The 21,803-nt window shown below is 50.3% G+C and overlaps 2 protein-coding genes across 2 annotated transcripts; one reads left to right on the top strand and one right to left on the bottom strand.

Annotated features, from left to right (window-relative positions):
* Window positions 1–936: 936 nt before the first annotated feature.
* On the bottom strand, window positions 937–14,000 carry REX1BD (required for excision 1-B domain containing). The gene is made up of 5 exons (XM_028713963.2): window positions 13,921–14,000; window positions 7,663–7,745; window positions 5,093–5,297; window positions 3,524–3,612; window positions 937–1,351 (listed from the first exon to the last, which is right to left on the bottom strand). Exons 1-5 carry the CDS (start codon window positions 13,921–13,923, stop codon window positions 1,279–1,281), a joined length of 453 nt encoding a protein of 150 aa, XP_028569796.2. The 5' UTR covers window positions 13,924–14,000; the 3' UTR covers window positions 937–1,278.
* A 2,122-nt stretch (window positions 14,001–16,122) lies between these two features.
* Window positions 16,123–19,977, top strand: MRPL54 (mitochondrial ribosomal protein L54). Its single transcript, XM_028714003.2, has 3 exons — window positions 16,123–16,279; window positions 17,995–18,151; window positions 19,738–19,977. The coding sequence occupies exons 1-3, from the start codon at window positions 16,174–16,176 to the stop codon at window positions 19,868–19,870; spliced, it is 396 nt and encodes a 131-aa protein (XP_028569836.2). The 5' UTR covers window positions 16,123–16,173; the 3' UTR covers window positions 19,871–19,977.
* The last annotated feature ends 1,826 nt before the right edge of the window (window positions 19,978–21,803 follow it).

Genomic DNA, 21,803 nt, shown 5'->3' with positions numbered 1-21,803 from the left:
CTGATCGGCAAGTCCTAGGCTCTGTGGTTTAACCCACAGTGCCACCCGTGTAGGTCCAGACAGAGGGGGCACCATATGGGCCACTTGGCCCGGGCCTCCGATTCCAAACAGGGCCTCGGTCAGCATATTCACAATCGCAGGGGATGCACTGGGGCGAACGCGGAGGCGCAAAGGCGGTGGCGGGCGGATTCCCCATTATTTGTCAGCATAACTTTTGTGAAAATTATTTATATACAGTACTTACTTATTTGGGACGCGGGTGGCGCTGTGGGTTAAACCACAGAGCCTAGGACTTGCCGACCAGAAGGTCAGCGGTTCGAATCCCCGCAATGACGGGGTGAGCTCCCGTTGCTCGGTCCCTGCTCCTGCCAACCTAGCAGTTCGAAAGCACCTCAAAGTGCAAGTAGATAAATAGGTCCTGCTCCGGCGGGAAGGTAAACGACGTTTCCTTGCTTCTTCATCCTCGGACCCCTGACTTCGTGACTCCTTGCTTCCTGACCCTGGGACCCCTGACTTTATGACTCCTTGCTTCCTGACCCTCGGACTCTTGGCTTCCTGACTCCTGTTCCTGCTCCCACCCCACCATCTTGCCCCCAGTCCTGACGTCCCCCGCCGGGACTTCGATAGCCCACGAACCGGACTGTGCCAGTACCCTCTCCATGAGGCTGGGCGGCCCAGGATCTCCCAGACCTGGCTTGTGCCCCGGGGACGTCACTTCCGTGCCGCTAACACAGCCATTTGGGCTTTACCCATGGAAGCACACTCCATTGCCTCTCGAGACGCACAGCTGCCAATAAACCTCTAACAACGGGGGCGAGCAAATGGCCGGCAAATTTCGCCCTCTCACCTTGTCCGTCCGCCCATGCCCTGCCCAACCATCGCACGTCCCGGTGGAACGGATTCGGCTTTGGAGAAAGAGTCCCGCAGATACTCAAGTAAACAAGAAGCTTTTATTGACTCCAAACGAACGAGGAGAACGTTCCCACCCCCTTGCCCCACATCTCCAGCTCCAGCCGACCCCCCCAGTCTAGGGAGAAGTCTTTATTGGGCTCGTTCGGTGTGGGTCTGGAGCCTTTCGTGCCGGGCGGAGGGCCAAGGCACGTCCGGCCGAGCCCCTCGCGTCGGGGCCTGCGTGCGAGGCAGGTCAGAACCCAGACCGGGTAAGGAAGCGGGCAGAGGGGCGGGGGGCTGGGGGGAGAGAGCGATCCGAACGTTGCTCGCTTGCAGGGGGTGTTCCACTCGCCCCCTTCCTTCCTCCTCCTCCTGTGGGACGTCCCGTCAAGAGCTTTCTTCGGAATCGTACTTGAAATCTTGGAGAATTTCGCTGATTGCCTCGATGGTTTGAATTAGCCTGTTTTGGGCGGATGGAAACGATAAATAAAGGAGCATATGGAGGCGATTAGGCACGCTCTTGGCTCAGGCCGCCCGGCCCTGCCCGCCTCCCTCCCCGGCCCTCGCCGCTTGTTTATGAAACGCAGCGATCCAATGGCCCGTGGGAAGCCAAAAATCCCGAGAGCCGAAGCAGAGCAATCGGGGGGGGGAGGGATCTCTCCAAAGACCCCTCTACTGCAAAAATAAACAGGGGTTGTTTTTTTCCGGGCGCTGAATTTGCACACCAACCCACACCCCGCAAAAACTATCCTGTAAAGGGATCTGGGTCTCAAGAGAGAGAGAGCGGTTCTGCCCCTCCACCCAAGGCATTGTGGGAGATTGCGAGCAAGCAGGATTGTGGGAGATTGCAAGCAAGGGGGATTGTGGGAGATTGCGACCAGGGGGGATTGTGGGAGGTGGCAAGCAAGGGGGATTGTGGGAGATTGCGACCAAGAGGGATTGTGAGAGATTGCGACCAAGAGGGATTGTGGGAGATTGCAACCAGGGGGGATTGTGGGAGATTGCAGCCAGGGGGGGATTGTGGGAGATTGCAAACAAGGGGGATTGTGGGAGATTGTGACCAAGGGGGATTGTGGGAGGTTGCCAGCAAGGGGTATTGTGGGAGATCAGGCTCCGTCGGGCCAAAAAGAGTACCCCAAGATGTGGAAATGTTCCCCTTTTCTCAGAGATTTGTCGTGGCAGAAAAGACTTAGGTGCTGTATTAGAGCAGGGAGGCGTGAGTTTATTGGGTAGGATACTATTTTGCAGCGAATCGTAGGGACCCCGAGGGTCATCCAGCCCACCCCCTGCAATGCGGGAACCTTTCGCCCAGCGTGAGACTCGAACCCACGACCTTTGAGATTCAACAGTCTCACGCTCTACTGACTGAGCTGTCCGCATAAACAGATTTAAGATTGCTTTTTCTCAAGGTTACGTTTTTGTGAGAAATGAACTGGGATGGCCAACGGATTGAAGGGGGTGCGAATTGGAGTTGGGCGCGTGGAAATTAAATCTGATCGTTTCCACAGGGTGACTTGGGCAGGAAAGGGAGCCAGTTTGTCTTCTCAGCCACTTTTTAAAAAATCAGGGCGATTTTAGGTGAGTTTCTTGCAGATTCGGGTCAAATCTGGAACTAGCAAGAACCAGCCGCCCATCTTCTGGCAAATCAACACAGATTCCTGAACTTCTGTCGGAGATCTATTTGACAAAATATACAGGATCTGGGGGGGAAAAACCCCAACTCGCTCTTCCCTCCACAGATATGGCACGGGGTCTGCCGGGGGGGGGGAGTTTACCCCCCCCCCAGACAATGACTTTCTCCCAAATGAACTCCGCATTTACTTTCTCCCCAAATCGTTAATTTCTACTTTTGTAGCATGAAATTAAAAGACGCCTGCTTCTTGGGAGAAAAGCGATGACAAACCTAGACAGCATCTTAAAAAGCAGAGACATCACCTTGCCAACAAAGGTCTGAATAGTTCAAGCTCTGGTTTTCCCAGTAGTGATGTATGGAAGTGAGAGCTGGACCATCAAGAAGGCTGATGGCCGAAGAATGGATGCTTTTGAATTCTGGTGCTGGAGGAGACTCTGGAGAGTCCCATGGACTGCAAGAAGATCCAACCTCTCCATTCGGAAGGAAATCAGCCCTGAGTGCTCACCGGAAGGACAGATCCTGAAGCTGAGGCTGCAAGACTTTGGCCACCTCAGGAGAAGAGAAGACTCCCTGGAAAAGACCCTGATGTTGGGAAAGATGGAGGGCACAAGGAGAAGGGGACGACGGAGGACGAGATGGTGGGACAGTGTTCTCGAAGCTACCAGCATGAGTTTGACCAAACTGCGGGAGGCAGTGGAAGACAGGAGGGCTGGTGTGCTCTGGTCCAGGGGGTCACAAAGAGGCGGACACAACTAAACAACTCAACAACAACAAGCCTCAAACCAACAGGACTCCCCTCTTAAAACAAGGATTGAGAGACGTCTCTGCATGCAGAGACTTTGTGAGAGTTACGGCCGAGTTTTCGGAAATAAAAATAAACGCATTTGCTTTTCCGGTTGGAGAGCCTTGATGCAATCCGGGGGGGGGGGGGCGTGTTTAAAAGCAAAAGCGTCGCACCCCTCTTTCCGATTTGCAACTACTGGGGTCCCCCTCACTTACCTCTGCTTGAGCTCTCGAACCTCTTGCGGGTGGGCTTCTACGCCGGGGTGGTCCTGAGCGTTCTGTTTGGCAAGCTGTAGCTGAGCCGTCTGGGAAGGGGGGAAAACAAGGAGGTGAGACCCTCTTGGACGAGACGAAAGGGGGCGCAGAAATCACCAGTCCCCCCTCTCCCCAGTTTGCTGGGACGGCAATTTGCCAGAGGGGCAGTGCCGTTCAGTGGTTAGAGACCCAGACCCGAAAGGCGGGAGGAGACCTGGGTGTGAATTCAACCTCTGGCTGGTCGCTAACCAATCTTGCAGGTCTATTGTGAGGATTAAACGGGAAGGCATAGAGAGGGAAGTAGCCCCTGAGAGCAAAGGTCGGCTATAAATGCAATAAAATTCATTTATAAATAATATTTATTTTTTTTAAAAAAAGAAATGTTTTAGTATAGAACGAAATAAGCCAGAATTTCAGGATTTACCTAACAAAATAATGTTTTTGCTATAGCTTTCTTTCCCCCCCTTTTATATTTTCATTAGTTTTTTTAACATATCTTTTCCAACAACCACATGTGTAACTTCTTGTCTTATACGTTATTTCAGACTTCTGATGATTTTCCGTCTTTTATCGCTTTCTCCCCCCCCCCGCCCCCCCTGTTTTTGCTATAAATAATATTTGTCCGGTCGTCTGAAAAGAAATCAGGCCGGTTTGCAAGGCGGAAACGACGGCAAGCGGTTGAAACGGAAACGGCAAAACGATGAACGAGGCATTTATTGTGCAAGGGGAGTTCTGACTTTTTTTTTCCGAGCTGGGTAGCTCAGCGGAATTATAGAATCGTAGGGCTGGAAAGGGACCTCCAGAGTCACCTAGTCAAACCCCCTTGCAAAGAAGGAAACTTTAAGCCAAAGCATCCGTTGCAGATGGGAGACAAAGCCGGGGTGGCGGGTTCGAATCCTGTACGGGGCGGCTGCATATTTCTGCATTGCGGGGGGGGGGGTTGAGTTGGATGACCGTCAGGGCCCCTTCCAACGGCATGATTCTATGAATACATAAGGTAAAGGTAAAGGTACCCCTGCCCGTACGGGCCAGTCTTGACAGACTCTAGGGTTGTGCGCTCATCTCACTCTATAGGCCGGGGGCCAGCGCTGTCCGCAGACACTTCCGGGTCACGTGGCCAGCGTGACATCGCTGCTCTGGCGAGCCAGTGCAGCACACGGAAACGCCATTTACCTTCCCGCTATAAAGCGGTCCCTATTTATCTACTTGCACCCGGAGGTGCTTTCAAACTGCTAGGTTGGCAGGCGCTGGGACCGAACGACGGGAGCGCACCCCGCCGCCGGGATTCGAACCACCGACATTTCGATCGGCAAGTCCTAGGCGCTGAGGCTTTTACCCACAGCGCCACCTGCGTCCCTATGAATACATATAAGCCCCTCAAAAAAACCCACAAATCTCTCAAGGGACGTCCGCACCTGAAATTCCAGACACCACCGATCCTGATTACAAGATCGAAACACTCTTCCGGCACGAAACCGGAAGGGGATCAGTTTTGCACCTGTAAAATGGGCGCAAAGTTATCTCTCTCACCAGCTCGAGTTTCTGCTTCTCCTTCTCCTGGAGGCGCCCCAGGTGCTGTGCGAGGTCGGGCCGCCCGCGGGGTCCCTCCAGCTGCTCCTTGATCTGCAGGATCTCCCGCGAGATCCCACTGAAGGCCTGGGTGATCTCATGCACCAGCTGGCGGTAGCGGGCGAAGTCGTAGTCAGGGCCGCTTCGGAGATACGCCCGGTGGCCCCTGGCGGGAAAGAGCGAGGAAGAAAACGGTTGAGAGAAGCAGCGGTGTACCCATTGCCTGGACGTGAAGACCGAGGTCAAGGCCGAATGCAGAACGTCCCGGCTTCTTGTCTCCTGGCACAGAATCGCAGAGTTGGAAAGGACCTCAATGGCCTCTTTTAAATCAGGCGGTGAAGGTCCTGTGTGAGTGCCTGGAGGCGGTTGGAGGATGGATGGTGGCTAACAGATTGAGGTTGAATCCTGACAAGACAGAAGGACTGTTTTGGGGGGACAGGAGATGGGCAGGTGTGGGGGACTCCCTGGTCCTGAATGGGGTCACTGTGCGCCTGAAGGACCAGGTGCGCAGCCTGGGAGTCATTTTTGACTCACAGCTGTCCATGGAGGCGCAGGTCAGTTCTGTGTCCAGGGTAGCTCGATCTGGTACGCAGGATGAGACCCTCCCTGACCGCAGACTGTCTCTCCAGTGTGGTGCATGCTCTGGTTATCTCCCGCTTGGACTACTGCCATGCGCTCTATGTGGGGCTGCCTTTGAAGGTGACCTGGAAACTGCAACTAATCCAGAATGCGGCAGCCAGACTGGGGACTGGGAGCGGCCGCCGAGACCACATAACACCGGTCCTGAAAGAGCTACACTGGCTCCCAGGATGTTTCCGAGCACAATTCAAAGTGTTGGTGCTGACGTTGAAAGCCCTAAACAGCCTCGGTCCAGGATACCTGAAGGAGCGTCTCCACCCCCATCGTCCAGCCCGGACACGGAGGTCCAGCTCCGAGGGCCTTCTGGCGGTTCCCTTCCTGCGAGAAATGAGGTTACAGGGAACCAGGCAGAGGGCCTTCTCGGTGGTGGCGCCCGCCCTGTGGAACGCCCTCCCATCAGATGTCAAGGAAATAAGCAACTATCTGACTTTTAGAAGACATCTGAAGGCACCCCGTTCAGGGATTTAAACAAAAACCCTGCATTGCAGAGAGTTGGCCTACATGCCCTTTGGGGGTATCTCCCAAATCTTAAAGATAAAGGTAAAGGTAAAGGGACCCCTGACCATTAGGTCCAGTCGTGGCCGACTCTGGGGTTGCGGCGCTCATCTCGCTTTACTGGCCAAGGGAGCCGGCGTACAGCTTCCGGGTCATGTGGCCAGCAGGACTAAGCCGCTCCTGGCGAACCAGAGCAGCGCACGGAAATGCCGTTTACCTTCCCGCCAGAGTGGTACCTATTTATCTACTTGCACTTTGATGTGCTTTCGAACTGCTAGGTTGGCAGGAGCAGGGACTGAGCAACGGGAGCTCACCCCGTCATTGCGGGGATTCGAACCGCCGACCTTCTGATCTGCAAGCCCTGGGCTCTGTGGTTTAACCCACATCCCTCTCCCAAATCTTATGATTCTACAAAAAGCCCCCACCCCTTTGGCGTGACCTCGGTGGGCTGGGTTTGCAAGAGGCATGGGTGAATTAGGAATCGCCCCGCACAAAACAGCCTGCCTGGCAAAGGGGGGGGCGTCACCCCTGCCATGTGGGTTGGAGGGAGGGGGGCGGTTGGGAAGCCAGGCCCCCTCGGTCGGAGTCGTGGGGGGTTGCCAGAGGGTCTCGGTTCTCGATTCCCCAGAAGTCAATTACCGCCCCCCTGCCCAGAGACCCCGCTCCAGAGCGCCTTCTCTCTGCAAATCGAAGACAGGTGTCTAGGGAGGGAGGTTTTTCCACCCCCTGTTCGGCTCATCTGGTATTCATCAGGGGCACCCGAGCCAAAAAAAGCCCTGGGTGCGGCAGGAAAAGCGGGGAGGGAACCCCCCCACCCCTTCTGGGCCTCCTTCCCCCGTTGGACGGAGAGGCACGGAAATTGGGGGCAACACAGAAAAGAACGGGGATGAGGTCCTTGGGGGGGGGGGTCTCGAAACCACCTTTTTAGGGTTCTGAAAACGGGCCGGCGGTGAACGTGGGTTGCCGGGGTCCTGGCGTTTTCAAGTCTATTTGTTGTCGTCGTTTATTTGAAAACGAACCATGCAAACAAAACAAAGAAATAATAATAAACAGCCGTTGAGAGCAGGAAGAATAAGATTGCGGGATAAGAAAGCGGCGCAAAATGCACCCCATAGTGGAACGCGCATGTATGTACCCAATGCGTCGTCGTGAGCGCCGCACAATGAGATCGTGTTGAGAAGTTGGACTACAACTCCCATCGTCCACTGCGACTGGCCGAGCTGGCAGTGGATGATGGGCTTTGTAGTCCCATAACGTCAGTTCCAGGCCAGGCATCCTCAATCGGGCGCCTCGACGGGAAGCCCGCGAGCGGGACATGAAAGCTGCTTTTTCTCTAGAAACCTGGCTACGTCCCGCACCCCAAATAAATAAAACCCCAGCCGGTCAGCGATACTCACTCTTCGAAGAGGTGGTAGGCTTCGACCCGTTCGCTCTGAAGGGCATAGAAGCGGTGGACGAGGGTCTGGACGTCCGCTTCCAACTGCATTTGGGGGGAAAGGGGAATTAAGCTTGGGAGATGCGTTTCGATGGAGCGAGGGGCCGAAGCTCTTGGTACCGTGGCAGGATTCGAACACAAGAGCGGATCTCCTCTCCTCTCCTGCGATTCCCAGCCACCAGGATTCAGAAGCATCGCTGCCTCTGTACACGGTCGCCGAACAACTTTTCTTCTTCCAGGTCTAAAGGTAAAGGGACCCCTGACCGTTAGGTCCAGTCATGGCCGACTCTGGGGTTGCGGCGCTCATCTCGCTTTACTGGCCAAGGGAGCCGGCGTACAGCTTCTGGGTCATGTGGCCAGCAGGACTAAGCCGCTTCTGGTGAACCAGAGCAGCACACGGAAACGCCGTTTACCTTCCCGCCAGAGCGCTACCTATTTATCTACTTGCGCTGGTGTGCTTTCGAATTGCTAGGTGGGCAGAAGCTGGGACCGAGCAACGGGAGCTCACCCCGTCATTGCGGGGATTCAAACCGCTGACCTTCTGATCGGCAAGTCCTAGGCTCTGTGGTTTAACCCACAGCGCCACCTGCGTCCCTTTCCTCCAGGTCTACTCAGCGTTAAAAAACTCAGATAATACCCGCGATTCGCCAAACGGCACCTTGAACCTTGTTTGCGGCCGCTCCCCGACAGAATGTCAAAGTGCCGTTTATTTTCCCCGCGGTGACATTCGCCAATATTATCATTTCCATTTCATTTCTTTATCGCTTTCAATTTCAAAGGCAAAATACAGTGGTACCTCGGGTTACAGACGCTTCAGGTTACATACTCCGCTAACCCAGAAATAGTACGAACTTTGCTTCAGGATGAGAACAGAAACCGCGCGGCGGCAACAGGAGGCCCCATTAGCTAAAGTGGTGCTTCAGGTTAAGAACAGTTTCAGGTTAAGAAGGGACCTCCGGAACGAATTAAGTTCTTGGGTACCTCTTTATCGAAGCGGATAAAGCATCAAATAAAACAAGCTTCAATTAGAATATTTTTATGTACCGGGTTCCGTTTGCGGGTCTTTGGACTGCGATAAAGAACTGATTGATTGATTGATTGATAATATTTCTGATCCTTAAGGGACGTTTTGACCCCCCCCCCCATTTAATTTATAGAGCTGCCCTATAGCAGAAAAAGTCTAGGAAGACAGTGGGGGAGAGTAGTGGTTAAGAGAGTGTCGGACCAGGACCTGGGAGATCAGGGTTCGAATCCTGACTCTGTCACGCAGATCTCTAGGCAAAGGATTCCTGCCTCGCCCGGGGGTTGGTTTGGATGACCGCCGTGGTCCCTTCCAATTTGACAATTCTCTGATAATGTGGTCACGGGCGACCCAGAAAGTGTAAAACCACGCAGCCCCGTAAGAACACGAGTGATTTCCAAAAGACCATTATAAATTAGCCTCTTGCATACATATCTTAAATACGTACAGAAACTCACAGAGAGAGGCGTCAGGACTAATTTATATCAGGTCTAATTTGAGACAAACAAAGAGCCTTTCACTTTTCTGAGCTTTCGTATTCGCACAACTGTTCTGTAGCAGAACCGCCAGCAGCTCTCGAATATCTACCCGTATTCTGCAAACAAATAAAAAAAAACCATTTCTACAATGAAATGCTTAAATGTTATTCTTTTATTGTCTTTAAATCTTCCTGCCACTTTGACTTTGGCCATGTTCTCCTTGCCAAAATCGGCTCTTGCCAGACCTTGGGCTCTGTATATTTTTCGGCACATTAAAAGTCTCTCTCTCTATTTTATTAAAAGAGTCTCCGTCGCAGAAAACAAAGCGATGGAAGAAAATAGGAGAAGAAATAATCATTTTTAAAAGTCTTTTTTCCCCCTTTTGCGTGTGTGCAAAACAAGGAACCCTTGGGCTGCATTCCGCTTCGAGAAATAAAAATATATGTTACGTGCAAATCGTGGGCTGGAAGGGGTTGGGGATATGGGTTATGGGGATATGAGCTGGCAAGTCCACAAAACCTTAAATTCCTGCCCCCATTCCCCAAAACCTGAGCTTTGGAACGGACGGCGTCCGGTTTGGCCGCCGTGCCAAATCCGGCTTTCGATCGCACTTCGTAAGGAAGTTTCCGCTGGGCTGTTTTGAAGCCTGGGCTGGGCCAAAGGAGCAGGCTGGCGGCACAGAATTGGGGGGCTGGGAGGGACACCCAAAGGTCATCCAAACCAACCCCCTTGCGATGGAGGAATCGCAGGCGAAAACCGCGGCTGTGTTTCTCCTACTCCTCCTATGGCGAGGAGGAGGGTCTTCCATGATGGTCTTAATCAGGGGTTAGCAAACTTTTTCAGCAGGGGGCCGGTCCACTGTCCCTCAGACCTGGTTGGGGGGCCGGACTATATTTTGAAAAAAAAATAAATGAACAGATTGCTGTGAGAGCCAAGGTATCACTGTATTTCGCTTTCCAGACTGTATTTTGGAAAGCAAAAAAATGAGCGAATTCCTATGCCCCACAAATAACCCATTTTAAATCAAAGGACACATTTTACTCGTGTAAAAACACGCTGATTCCCGGACCGTCCGTGGGCCGGATTGAGAAGGCGATTGGGCCGGATCCGGCCCCCGGGCCTTAGTTTGCGTACCCATGGTCTTAATGGTGGTTTCCAGGTGGAAGTTGACCCCAGGAGAGGATCTGTCAAACGTGCCTTCCTCTCGGATCGTTTCCCCCTTTCGTCCCGGGTTCGGGCGCCTCCAAAGTCTACGACGCCTTTGGGTAGAGCCTAATCTCCCATTGTACAGTGGTCCCTTGGTTCTCAAACTGAATCCGGAAATTGCGTCCCAAAACTAAAGCGTTCCAAAACCGAGGCGCGCTGCTTTCCCATAGAAAGCAACGCAAGACGGATTAATCCGTTCCAGACTTTTAAAAACAACCCCTAAAACGGCAATTGAACACGAATTTTACTCTCTAACGAGACAGTTGGTCCAAAAAATGAAAGCAATAATCCATGTACTGCAGTCGCAGAATCAATCCATCAGTAGCTGAACTGGGTTCCGCGCAGTCACAAAAACGAAAGAGAGAGAGCCGCAAAAACGAAAAATAAATAGCGAAAACAGAAAGACCTCAGCGTAACACTCAAAACCAAAGTGTGGCACTCGAAACGGAGCGCGTTCGGCTTCCGATAAATGTTCACAAACCGGAACACTTATTTCTTGGTTTTCAGTGTTTGGGTTCCAAGTTGTTTGAGTACCAAGGCGTTTGAGACGGGATGGGAAGGTGGACAATTCTCCTTCCTCTGAGGTATTGAAACAGGTTGGGCGGTCCTCTGTGTAGCCGAGATTCCCGCCTTGCAAACGGGTTGGGATGGATGACACCCCGGGGACCCCTTTCCAACTTTCCTTTTAAAAAATTTATTAGAAATTTCAACACAATAATTTTAACAATAAGACATCATCCGACTTTACTATCCTAAGAAGAACATGTCCTTTGCGTCGTGCCCGGCTGCTGCCTGGACAGCACCCCAAGAATCGTCTCGTTGAATATTAATTTTAAAATATAAATAAATAAGAGATATGCCCCATAAACACAGACCCGGCGGCTTCCTGGTCTCTGTCCCGTTTCTCCAACAAACTCCCGGCCTCGCGGCAGACGGCATCAATTCAGAGACACCTCCAGGACGTGGTTTTGGCATGCACAGACAATTTTTTCCCCCATCTCCTGTTGCAAGCAAGTTTGTGGGTGGGTTGCAGGAGAAATTGACAGCCTGCGCCGAACCCCCCAGGCCCAACAACAGCAGCTGGAGGGGGGGTGTTTCCGTTCCCCCACCCAATTAAAACCGACAGTTTCCATGAGCTTTCCAGGCCACGGGGCTCTTCGTGGCACGCGGCCCAAACCGCCCAGCTTTGGCGGAAACATCTATGCCGCCGAAAAACATCCATCCTGGGGCAACAGTTGGGGTCTGTGTGTGTCCCATCTCAGACAAGCTAATGTTTCCCCCCTTCCCTGCCCCGCTGGCTGATTGGAGCTGGCGGGTGCCGGGTTCGAGTCTCGCCTCCCGACACCGACCCTTTAGTGCGGGTGAGAAGGAACAGCCAGGCAGGATGTGTTTGCCCTCAGTCTGGAATATGGGTTTAAAGGACGCCGGCCGGCCTTAAGCTGAGGTAGACTGCGCCTTCACTGCAGATGGTGACAGCAGTCATGAAATTAAAAGACGCCTGCTTCTTGGGAGAAAAGCAATGACAAACATAGACAGCATCTTAAAAGGCAGAGACATCACCTTGCCAACAAAGGTCCGTTTAGTTCAAGCTCTGGTTTTCCCAGTAGTGATGTATGGAAATGAGAGCTGGACCATAAAGAAGGCTGATCGCCGAAGAATGGATGCTTCTGAATTCTGGTGCTGGAGGAGACTCTTGAGAGTCCCATGGACTGCAAGAAGATCAAACCTCTCCATTCTGAAGGAAATCAGCCCTGAGTGCTCACTGGAAGGACAGATCCTGAAGCTGAGGCTCCAAGACTTTGGCCACCTCAGGAGAAGAGAAGACTCCCTGGAAAAGACCCTGATGCTGGGAAAGATGGAGGGCACAAGGAGAAGGGGACGACGGAGGACGAGATGGTGGGACAGTGTTCTCGAAGCTACCAGCATGAGTTTGACCAAACTGCGGGAGGCAGTGGAAGACAGGAGGGCCTGGCGTGCTCTGGTCCAGGGGGTCACAAAGAGGCGGACACGACTAAACGACTAAACAACAACAGACTGCGCCCCTGCATGGAGGCTCCATTCCAGCTACGACTCCTGGACAGCCATGGACCACGCTGGCTGGGGTTTCATGGGTCGGGAGACATAGATATTGCCCCCCACTCCAGTGTCCGACATCAGCGGGATGGCTAATTCTCCTCCCATCAATTAGCCTAACCCGAGAACATCGGAACTCCTCCCTGAGACCGGACCAAGCCCAGAAGTCAAGTTTCCAGGCTTCATAGTTCTGAATTACCATATTTTTCACTCTTTAAGACGCACCAGACCACAAGACGCACCTAGTTTTTGGAGGAGCAAAACAAGAAAAAAAATATTCCGAATCTCAGAAGCCAGAACAGCAAGAGGGATCGCTGCGCAGTGAAAGCAGCAACCCCTCTTGCTGTTCTGGCTTCTGGGATAGCTGCGCAGCCTGCATTCGCTCCATAAGACGCACACACATTCCCCCTTACTTTTTAGGAGGGAAAAAGTGAGTCATAGAGCAAAAAATACGGTAAAAGACCTGGTTTTAAATAGGAAGAAACAGCCTTGGACAGAGTCAGAGGTGCACCAGGCTACTGGGGGTTGAGTCTGTGAGCTGGAATAGACTTATAGAATTGTGGAATCACACGGTTGGAAGGGACCCGATGGTCATCTAGTCCACCCCCGGCAATGCCGAAATCGTTGGCTTCAAATAAAAATGAACCGAGGTTCCGGTCCTCATGGTTTCGAGCTCTACCGCCCCAGTCGGCTCAAGCAAGGGATCTGGCCTACATGTCAGTAGAGCATTCGAATCTTACATCTCAAGGTCGCGGGTTCGAGTTTGCTTCCCTTTCCAATTCAATTTGACATCCCACCAGATGTCAAAGAGAAAAAGAAATACCAAATTTTTAAAAGACATCTGAAGGCAGCCCTGTTTAGGGAAGTTGTTAATGTTTGATAGGTTATTGTATTTCAGTGTTTTGTTGGAAGCCGCCCAGAGTGGCTGGGGAAATCCTGCCGGATGGTCGGGGTATAAATAATAAATGTTTTTTGTTTTATTTTTATTATTATTATTATTTATTCACGCATTAATGGTTCCCTATGTCCCTTCCCTGGTCCCCTTCCTGGCTCTCCACCTCCGATTCCCGCAGAAAAGCTGGCAAAATAAATAAATAAATAGAGCTTGTCTGAAAGCTCAGCTGCCGGTCAGTGCTGGGAATAACAGCTTAGATGGGAAAGGAACGAATAGAACGAGGAAGTTTATAAAGTGCGCGCGCGCGCCCTCCGGTGGCCGCTGCTGGTATCGCCACTTTTAATTCCAAATTTCCTTTTACTGAATTTGGTGGTGTTTTTTTTTTTTTTTTGCAGGGTTTGCAGCAAAAGCCTCTTAAATTTTGGACTCTGCTTCCCCTCCCCCCGCGTGCAATTGCTGCCCATTGCAATTTTGCAGCGGCTTTGGCCCTCCCATGCAAGCAGAGGGGAGCCCCCAGCCTCATTTAAAGGGGTCCTTTGCTCTCACCATTGCAGCAATTGAGGTTCTTCCCAGGCTGTCCTCCACCGCCACCGTAGAGGCACGAAAATTATAGAGATGACCCTTCCCTCCACCTAGGCATGGCATTTCCTGGATCACTACAAGAAGCTTCCCCCCAAAAAATAATAATTGTGCCCCTCCCCCACTCACAGACCAATGCATTAATTAATTCCTCCTCTTGATTTAATGCTCGGTTTTTGATCTGATCCCAATTCATCTTTACTTCTCCAACCAAGTGCTCTTGAAAGTGATGGTTGGGGGAAAATTCAGGCACCTCTACATTTTCTTAGATCTATGTTCAACACCTCTATGGTCAACCCGGCACTTCCTGCTGCAGCCACGTGGTTATGGCACAAGGTCGCCTGCTGCCCTCTGCAGGCCTGGCATGGTCACTGCAACCCAAGGTTTACCCAAATATAAGAAGGGTGGTACCTTGATTTGCAAACAGTCTGGTTTGCATATGTTTCGGATTACGAACACATCAAACCTGGAAATGCGTGTCCCGCTTTTGCAAACTCTTTTTGGGATTATAACCCTTTTTTTTTTTGGATTACGAACAAAAAATTTTGGAGGCCCCATTAGCGAAAGCGTGCCTTGGGTTACAACCAGTTCTGCTTTACGTACAAACGGACCTCCGGAACGGATTATGGTTGTAAACCAAGGTACCACTGTACAACAAAATTCACAGGCAATACATTTCATGCAGGGCCCCAGGATGAGGGGAGCAACTGCTGGGCACGCAGAAGGCATGGACGCGGGTGGCGCTGTGGGTTAAACCACAGAGCCTAGGACTTGCTGATCAGCAGGTTGGCGGTTCAAATCCACGCAGTGATGGGGTGAGCTGCTGTTGCTCGGTCCCTGCTCCTGCCAACCCAGCAGTTCGAAAGCACACCAGTGCAAGTAGATAAATAGGTACCCCTCCGGCGGGAAGGTAAACGGCGTTTCCGTGCGCTGCTCTGGTTCACCAGAAGTGGCTTGGTCCTGCTGGCCACATGACCCAGAAGCTGTACGCCGACTCCCTCGGCCAATAAAGCGAGATGAGCGCCACAACCCCAGAGTCGGCCACGACTGGACCTAATGGTCAGGGGTCCCTTTACCCTTTACACCCCAGTGGAGAGACACTCACCTTGCCAACAAAGGTCCATACTGTATAGTAAAAGCTCTGGTTTTCCCAGGAGTGATGTATGGAAGTGAGAGCTGGACCATCAAGAAGGCTGATGGCCGAAGAATGGATGCTTTTGGTGCTGGAGAAGACTCTGGAGAGTCCCATGGACTGCAAGAAGATCCAACCTCTCCATTCGGAAGGAAATCAGCCCTGAGTGCTCACTGGAAGGACAGATCCTGAAGCTGAGGCTCCAAGACTTTGGCCACCTCAGGAGAAGAGAAGACTCCCTGGAAAAGACCCTGATGTTGGGAAAGATGGAGGGCACAAGGAGAAGGGGACGACAGAGGACGAGATGGTGGGACAGTGTTCTCGAAGCTACCAGCATGAGTTTGACCCAACTGGGGGAGGCAGTGGAAGACAGGAGGGCCTGGCGTGCTCTGGTCCAGGGGGTCACAAAGAGGCGGACACAACTAAACAACCACAAAAAATGCAGGCAATATAATTTAATGGCTAGAGTCTCCATTAATTCCAACAGGTCTAACTCTTGAGTATTCCTAATACTGGAATTTATGCAGCCAATATAATTTAAGGGCCAGAGTCCCCATTAATAGGTGTAACTCTTGAGTATTTCTATTCCTGGAATTTATCAATAGGTCTACTCTATTTCTAATATTGGATTATATCACCCTATGCAGCCAATACAAATAATTCTCCGCTAATTGCAATTTGCAATATATATACATATATATATATACATATACACACACACACACACACACACACACATATATATATATATAGATATACATACACACACACACACACACACACACATATATATATATATATATATAAAGAGAGTTCATCACAACTTCAGAAAATAAAATAAAATAATTAAAAATTTGTCTATGATTTTTTTACTGTTGTTTTTATTCTGGTTTTGTTTTTTTTTTTGAAAATTACTAAAATGTTATCAGTTAAAACCAGCCACACAGGCGGTCCAACGCAATTGCATTCGGCGTTGCAAAAAAATAAAATAACAATTCAAAGAAGCGGACTACATTTCCCAGGATGCTCTCCGGCCCCCGCGCAGACTCCCTGCGCCTCCGCGGAGCCCGGGCAGCCTCTCCTCGCTCATGGCTCTCCCCGGGTTGCAGCTGCGGGCCGTGCTCCGCCTCTCCCCGGCCCGCAGCGTCCTCTGGCCCGGCCCGGGGCTCCGCAACTACGCCAAGAAGGCCGGCGGTAAGCCAGGATCCCGGGGGGGGGGGCTTTGCAAAGGGAGGCTGGTTGGGGGAACTCTGCACATGGTCAGAGGGCAAATGTGTTGTATTGCATTGGCCAATTTGCAGGTAGACTGTGGACAATATTGCAGGTAGACAATGTATTGCATTGTATTGGCCAATTTGCAGGAAGACTGCACTGCGCTGTGGAGGTTCTGCTTCCGTCCTATTCCCCTAAAGGGGAGGCTGGTTGGGGGAACTCTGCACATGGTCAGAGGGCCAATGTGTTGTATTGTACTGGCCAATTTGCAGGCAGACTGTGGACAATGTTGCAGGTAGACAATGCATTGCATTGTATTGGCCAATTTGCAGGTAGACTGCACTGCGCTGTGGAGGTTCTGCTTCCGTCCTATTCCCCTAAAAGGGAGGATGGTCGGGGGAACTCTGCACAAGGTCAGAGGGCCAATGTGTTGTATTGTATTGGCCAATTTGCAGGTAGACTGTGGACAATACAGCATTGCAGGTAGACAATGCATTGCATTGTATTGGCCAATTTGCAGGTAGACTGCACTGCACTGCGGAGGTTCTGCTGCTTCCTTCCTTTCCCCCTAAAAGGGAGGCTTGTTGGGGTGAACTCTGCACATGGTCAGAGGGCCAATGTGTTGCATTGTATTGGCCAATTTGCAGGCAGACTGTAGACAATGTTGCAGGTAGACCATGCATTGCATTGTATTGGCCAATTTGCAGGTAGACTGCAATGCACTCTGGAGGCTCTGCTTCTGTCCTTTCCCCCTAAAGGGGAGGCTGGTTGGGGGAACTCTGCAGTTGTTGCGTACATAAATAGCCTTTTTTGGCACCTGAGAATTTCCATCTGAATTATCCCCAACAGAAAGGACTCTGGGGTTTTTTGGGGGGGTGGGTAGTGCTTTTAAACAATTTTTTTCAATTCATTATGAATTATTTCCCCAATACCCTTTTACAGATCCACCACATATGATAAAATGTACCCTCATTCTCATTGCATCTCCAGCACTTATCCAATTCCGTCTTATACATCTTAGCAGGCCTAAAGGTAAAGGGACCCCTGACCATTAGGTCCAGTCGTGGCCGACTCTGGGGTTGCGGCGCTCATCTCACTTTATTGGCCGAGGGAGCCGGCATACAGCTTCCGGGTCATGTGGCCAGCAGGACTAAGCCGCTTCTGGCGAACCAGAGCAGCGCATGGAAACACCGTTTCCCTTCCCGCCGGAGCAGTACCTATTTATCTACTTGCACTTTGAGGTGCTTTCGAACTGCTAGGTTGGCAGGAGCAGGGACTGAGCAACGGGAGCTCACCCCGTCGTGGGGATTCGAACCGCCCGACCTTCTGATCAGCAAGCCCTAGACTCTGTGGTTTAACCCACAGCGCCACCCGCGTCTTATACATCTTAGCAAGCCTACTCGGAGTAAAATACCATCCGTAAATCATTTTCAAGTACTTCTCCTTCAAGGAATAACATGCTGTAGACTTCAGATCGCTCTTCCAAAGTTTCCCCCAGATATTAAAATCTATGTTATGACCTATATCTATTCCCCAGTGTCTCATAGAGTTCTTTTGTTTCCCAGCCAATTTTAAGACCTGTTCCTCTTTGCTCCCTTCCCAGTACAACCAGTAACCTCAAGGACAACGGAGGCAAAGTCCCCCCCCCCCCCCAATTCATTATGGATCATTTCCCTTCTCTTGGTGTTTTCATCCAGGTGTAAAGTTCAGAGGGAAAGGTCCCGCCAAAGAAGACATGAAGGGTCCCGAAGTCTGCAAAGACGCCGCGATCCTCACCACCCACGCCGTGGGAGTCAACATCTACAAGGAAGGCCCAGAGGTAGCGTTGAAGCCGGACTCGGAATATCCGGAATGGTGAGTTTGCAGCAGACGAAGAGCCAACCTTCTGTAGAAATGCAGACATCATTTTTTTAAATTAACAAATCAAGTTTCTAGTCCACAGGATGTGTGCAAAGAGATAGAGATTCGGGGGGCGGTGCGTTGAGGAACCTCAGCTTTCCGGTTCCCGTTTTGAATCAGAGGAACAGCTTTTTCGGAAAGGTCTTTTGCCCCCACCCCACCCCCATGCCCAAAATATATCCAGTAGCCAAAAATACTTTTGACCTGAATCCATAGCATAGAAGTAACGGTTTTGAATCATTGGTCAAATAGTGGACCTTATTCTGATTGCCCCAGTGAAAAACCTTCCCACCTTTGCTGTCATCTGCTCATCTTGATCTGCCAGGAGAAAGGACCCTGGGGCAGTGGCTGGGCGACCCGGAATGGACGATAAAAGAGGGGTGACTGAAAGAGGGGACTGCTGTCTCCACAGGGACATTTTCCCTGTGGGATCTGTTGGATTCATCCCTCAAGTCCAGCCGAGGGCAAGACATTCAATCTTGCGAGAGTCAAAGCGCGTCTATTATTTAGAATTGCTAGGTGATGCAGATAGGGTGGCAGAGAGACAAAATGTGAAGGTGGAAAACAGTCATGCCATGGGCAAAATGTCCGTATTGTGGTCAAGTAGTTCTGACACTCGAGATCATTTAAAGGTAAAGGGACCCCTGACCATTAGGTCCAGTCGCGGCCGACTCTGGGGTTGCGGCGCTCATCTCGCTTTACTGGCCGAGGGAGCCGGCGTACAGCTTCCGGGTCATGTGGCCAGCAGGACTGAGCCGCTTCTGGCGAACAAGAGCAGCGCACGGAAACGCCGTTTACCTTCCCGCCGGAGCGGTACCTATTGATCTACTTGCACTTTGACGTGCTTTCGAACTGCTAGGTTGGCAGGAGCAGGGACCGAGCAACGGGAGCTCACCCCGTCATTGCGGGGATCCGAACCGCCGACCTTCTGATCGGCGAGTCCTAGGCTCTGTGGTTTAACCCACAGCGAAGATCATTTAGGCGCTGACAAATTAGACTGTTTGCTTTACTAAAACCCAAAGTGAGCAGCTGTTGTCGGGATAAACCACAAGAGGGAAGTTTTTGATAGACCATTTTAGTTCAGGCGCTTTTGGGATCTTGCAGCGCTAGGGATATTAGACCGGGGGGATTTGAGTTTAGGCGAAGCCAAGAGTTACCGTATTTTTTGCTCTATAAGACTCACTTTCCCCCTCCTAAAAAGTAAGGGGAAATGTGTGTGCGTCTTATGGAGCGAATGCAGGCTGCGCAGCTATCCCAGAAGCCAGAACAGCAAGAGGGATCGCTGCTTTTGCTGCGCAACGATCCCTCTTGCTGTTCTGGCTTCTGAGATTCGGAATATATTTTTTCATGTTTTCCTCCTCCAAAAACTAGGTGCGTCTTGTGGTCTGGTGCATCTTATAGAGTGAAAAATGTGGTAAGTGTCCTGCGCCAGATCATTCTACCGAGGGAAGATTAGCCTCTAGGCGCAATGATGCGCTCTCGACCGCCACGCAATTCCCTCTGCCGCTTTCTCGGCTCACCCCGTCGCCTTTCCCTTCCAGGCTTTTCCAGATGTACCTCGGGCCCCCCAAGAAATTGGAAGAGCTGGACCCAGAGACCCACGAATACTGGCGGAAACTGCGGAAGCTGAACATTTGGCAGGAAAACAAACTCAAGAAGGTCCGGTCGTTGTGATGCGGAGAGCTGTGGAAGCGGCGGTTGGCTGCTGGGAAAGGACCTCGTTTTCTATTTCGATGTCTCCCTTTGGTGTAAAAAGTTGGCCAATAAAAACCTCGACCCTGCAGGGGTAGTCCCTGTGATTTTCCTCCTCTTCTTCTGACTCAAAATTATTTTATGGCATGTTTTTTAGATCGCAAAAAAAAGAAACATAAATTAAACATGACGTCCAGATATCCATAAATAACAGAAACAATACATAGAAAAAGAGAAAAATAAAGAATTTGTCAAATACAAGTTTATCAAAGGATACAAACACTAATTTAAATATTCTGTACACTAGGTTCTCAGAAAGAGATGCGTTTTCATCCCTTCTTTTTCTTTCTTTCTTTACGGTCTTTTTCTTTCTGCTACGGAAAACTAGTTTGAATACCTGCTATATTGATTGACTTCCCTCTATCTCTTTGCGGCTTCAACGCTTCTCTTACATAACAAGTATTCTGTGTTCATTTATTTAAATCAGCCCCCCCCCTTTTGTCTGTGAAATTAATCATAAGCACAATCAAGTACTATTTACGGAACCGAATCTTTTCAGATATTTTTAAAGCAATCCCATTCCTTTTTTTACCTTCTCACCTGAGTGATCTCTTATTAATTCTGTCATTTTAGCCAGTTGAAGGAACTCTCCTAACTTTAGTTGCCGCTCATCTTTTGTAGGTATTCAGTCACTCTTCCAGTATTATGCTGTTAGCATTCTGGCTGCTGCTGTCGCGTAAAGAAACACTCTTTAATTTTCATTTGGGATGCTAACCGTCAGAATGCCTAAAGTCCCTGGGCTTTTTGAGGAAATTCGCCCAAAGAACCTTCGCTTTTGACATGGGCTTCCCCAGATATTTCAAACATGTCAATCAAATAAACATAATACACAGATATACGTACAATATATTTCACATACAGTTGCCTCAAAAATGATCCAAACTTATTCCCCCTTTGCGAATCAGAAACAGTTTCGACGCAAATGCAATTCTGGTTCTAAACGCAGCATAAGGGGTCTCTATAGTATAGTGTATTTTATAGTATAGTGTATTTTATAGTAATTAGTATAGTATAGTATAGTATAGTATAGTATAGTATAGTATAGTATAGTATAGTGTATTTTAAAATGGGGTTTCAGAGTTTTTAAGGGGTTTTTATAGTATAGTACAGTGGTACCTCGCAAGACGAATGCCTCGCAAGACAAAAAACTCGCTAGACGAAAGGGTTTTTTTTGTTTTTTGAGCTGCTTCGCAAGACGATTTCCCCTATGGGCTTGCTTCGCAAGGCGGAAACGTCTTGCAAGTTTGTTTCCTTTTTCTTAACACCGTTAATACAGTTGCGACTTGACTTCGAGGAGCAACTCATAGCACGCGGTGTGGTAGCCTTTTTTGAGGTTTTTAAAGACTTTGGTGATTTTTGAAGCTTTTCCGAAACTTTTCCGACACCGTGCTTTGCAAGACGAAAAAAATCGCAAGACGACAAAACTCGCGGAATGAATTAATTTCGTCTTGCGAGGCACCACTGTATAGTGTAGTGTAGTGTAGTGTAGTATAGTATAGTATAGTGTATTTTAAAATGGTGTTTCAGAGTTTTTAGGCGTTTTTGAATGTTTTATGTAGTTTTTCAATTTCATTGTTCTGCATGGGACAGTGACAATAAAGATATCGTATCGTATCTCATGGTTATAATCAAAATGCGCAGACTTTCAGCTGTCTGCAAGGAGCAAAGTTGCATTTTCAGCTGAATTTTGGGGGAAACCCCTCGTATTTTGATAATAAACCCGATTTGCAATGGAACATTTTTGATGGCAACTGGAGAATAGCAAAGTTCTCCTTTGGACTCGCCGTCCCGCCGCGGGACCTACCCCTCTACCCTTTTTTCCCCTTTCCTAGCTCTACGCTCCCGTCCGCAGCTC

The sequence above is a fragment of the Podarcis muralis genome, chromosome 18, assembly GCF_964188315.1.
Source record: "Podarcis muralis chromosome 18, rPodMur119.hap1.1, whole genome shotgun sequence".
Lineage (NCBI taxonomy): Eukaryota > Metazoa > Chordata > Lepidosauria > Squamata > Lacertidae > Podarcis > Podarcis muralis.
This window is presented reverse-complemented; position numbering and strand designations above follow the sequence as displayed.

Bases quoted from the DNA above. Each gene is read 5' to 3' on its own strand.
- REX1BD (XM_028713963.2), bottom strand. The intron at 5,298-7,662 runs GTGAGTATCGCT...CTTTCCCGCCAG, and splicing joins GCCTACCACCTCTTCGAAGA to GGGCCACCGGGCGTATCTCC. The intron at 1,352-3,523 runs GTAAGTGAGGGG...CGCCCAAAACAG, and splicing joins GTTCGAGAGCTCAAGCAGAG to GCTAATTCAAACCATCGAGG.
- MRPL54 (XM_028714003.2), top strand. From the start codon at position 16,174: ATGGCTCTCCCCGGGTTGCAGCTGCGGGCCGTGCTCCGCCTCTCCCCG. The intron at 16,280-17,994 runs GTAAGCCAGGAT...GTTTTCATCCAG, and splicing joins CTACGCCAAGAAGGCCGGCG to GTGTAAAGTTCAGAGGGAAA. The intron at 18,152-19,737 runs GTGAGTTTGCAG...TTTCCCTTCCAG, and splicing joins GACTCGGAATATCCGGAATG to GCTTTTCCAGATGTACCTCG.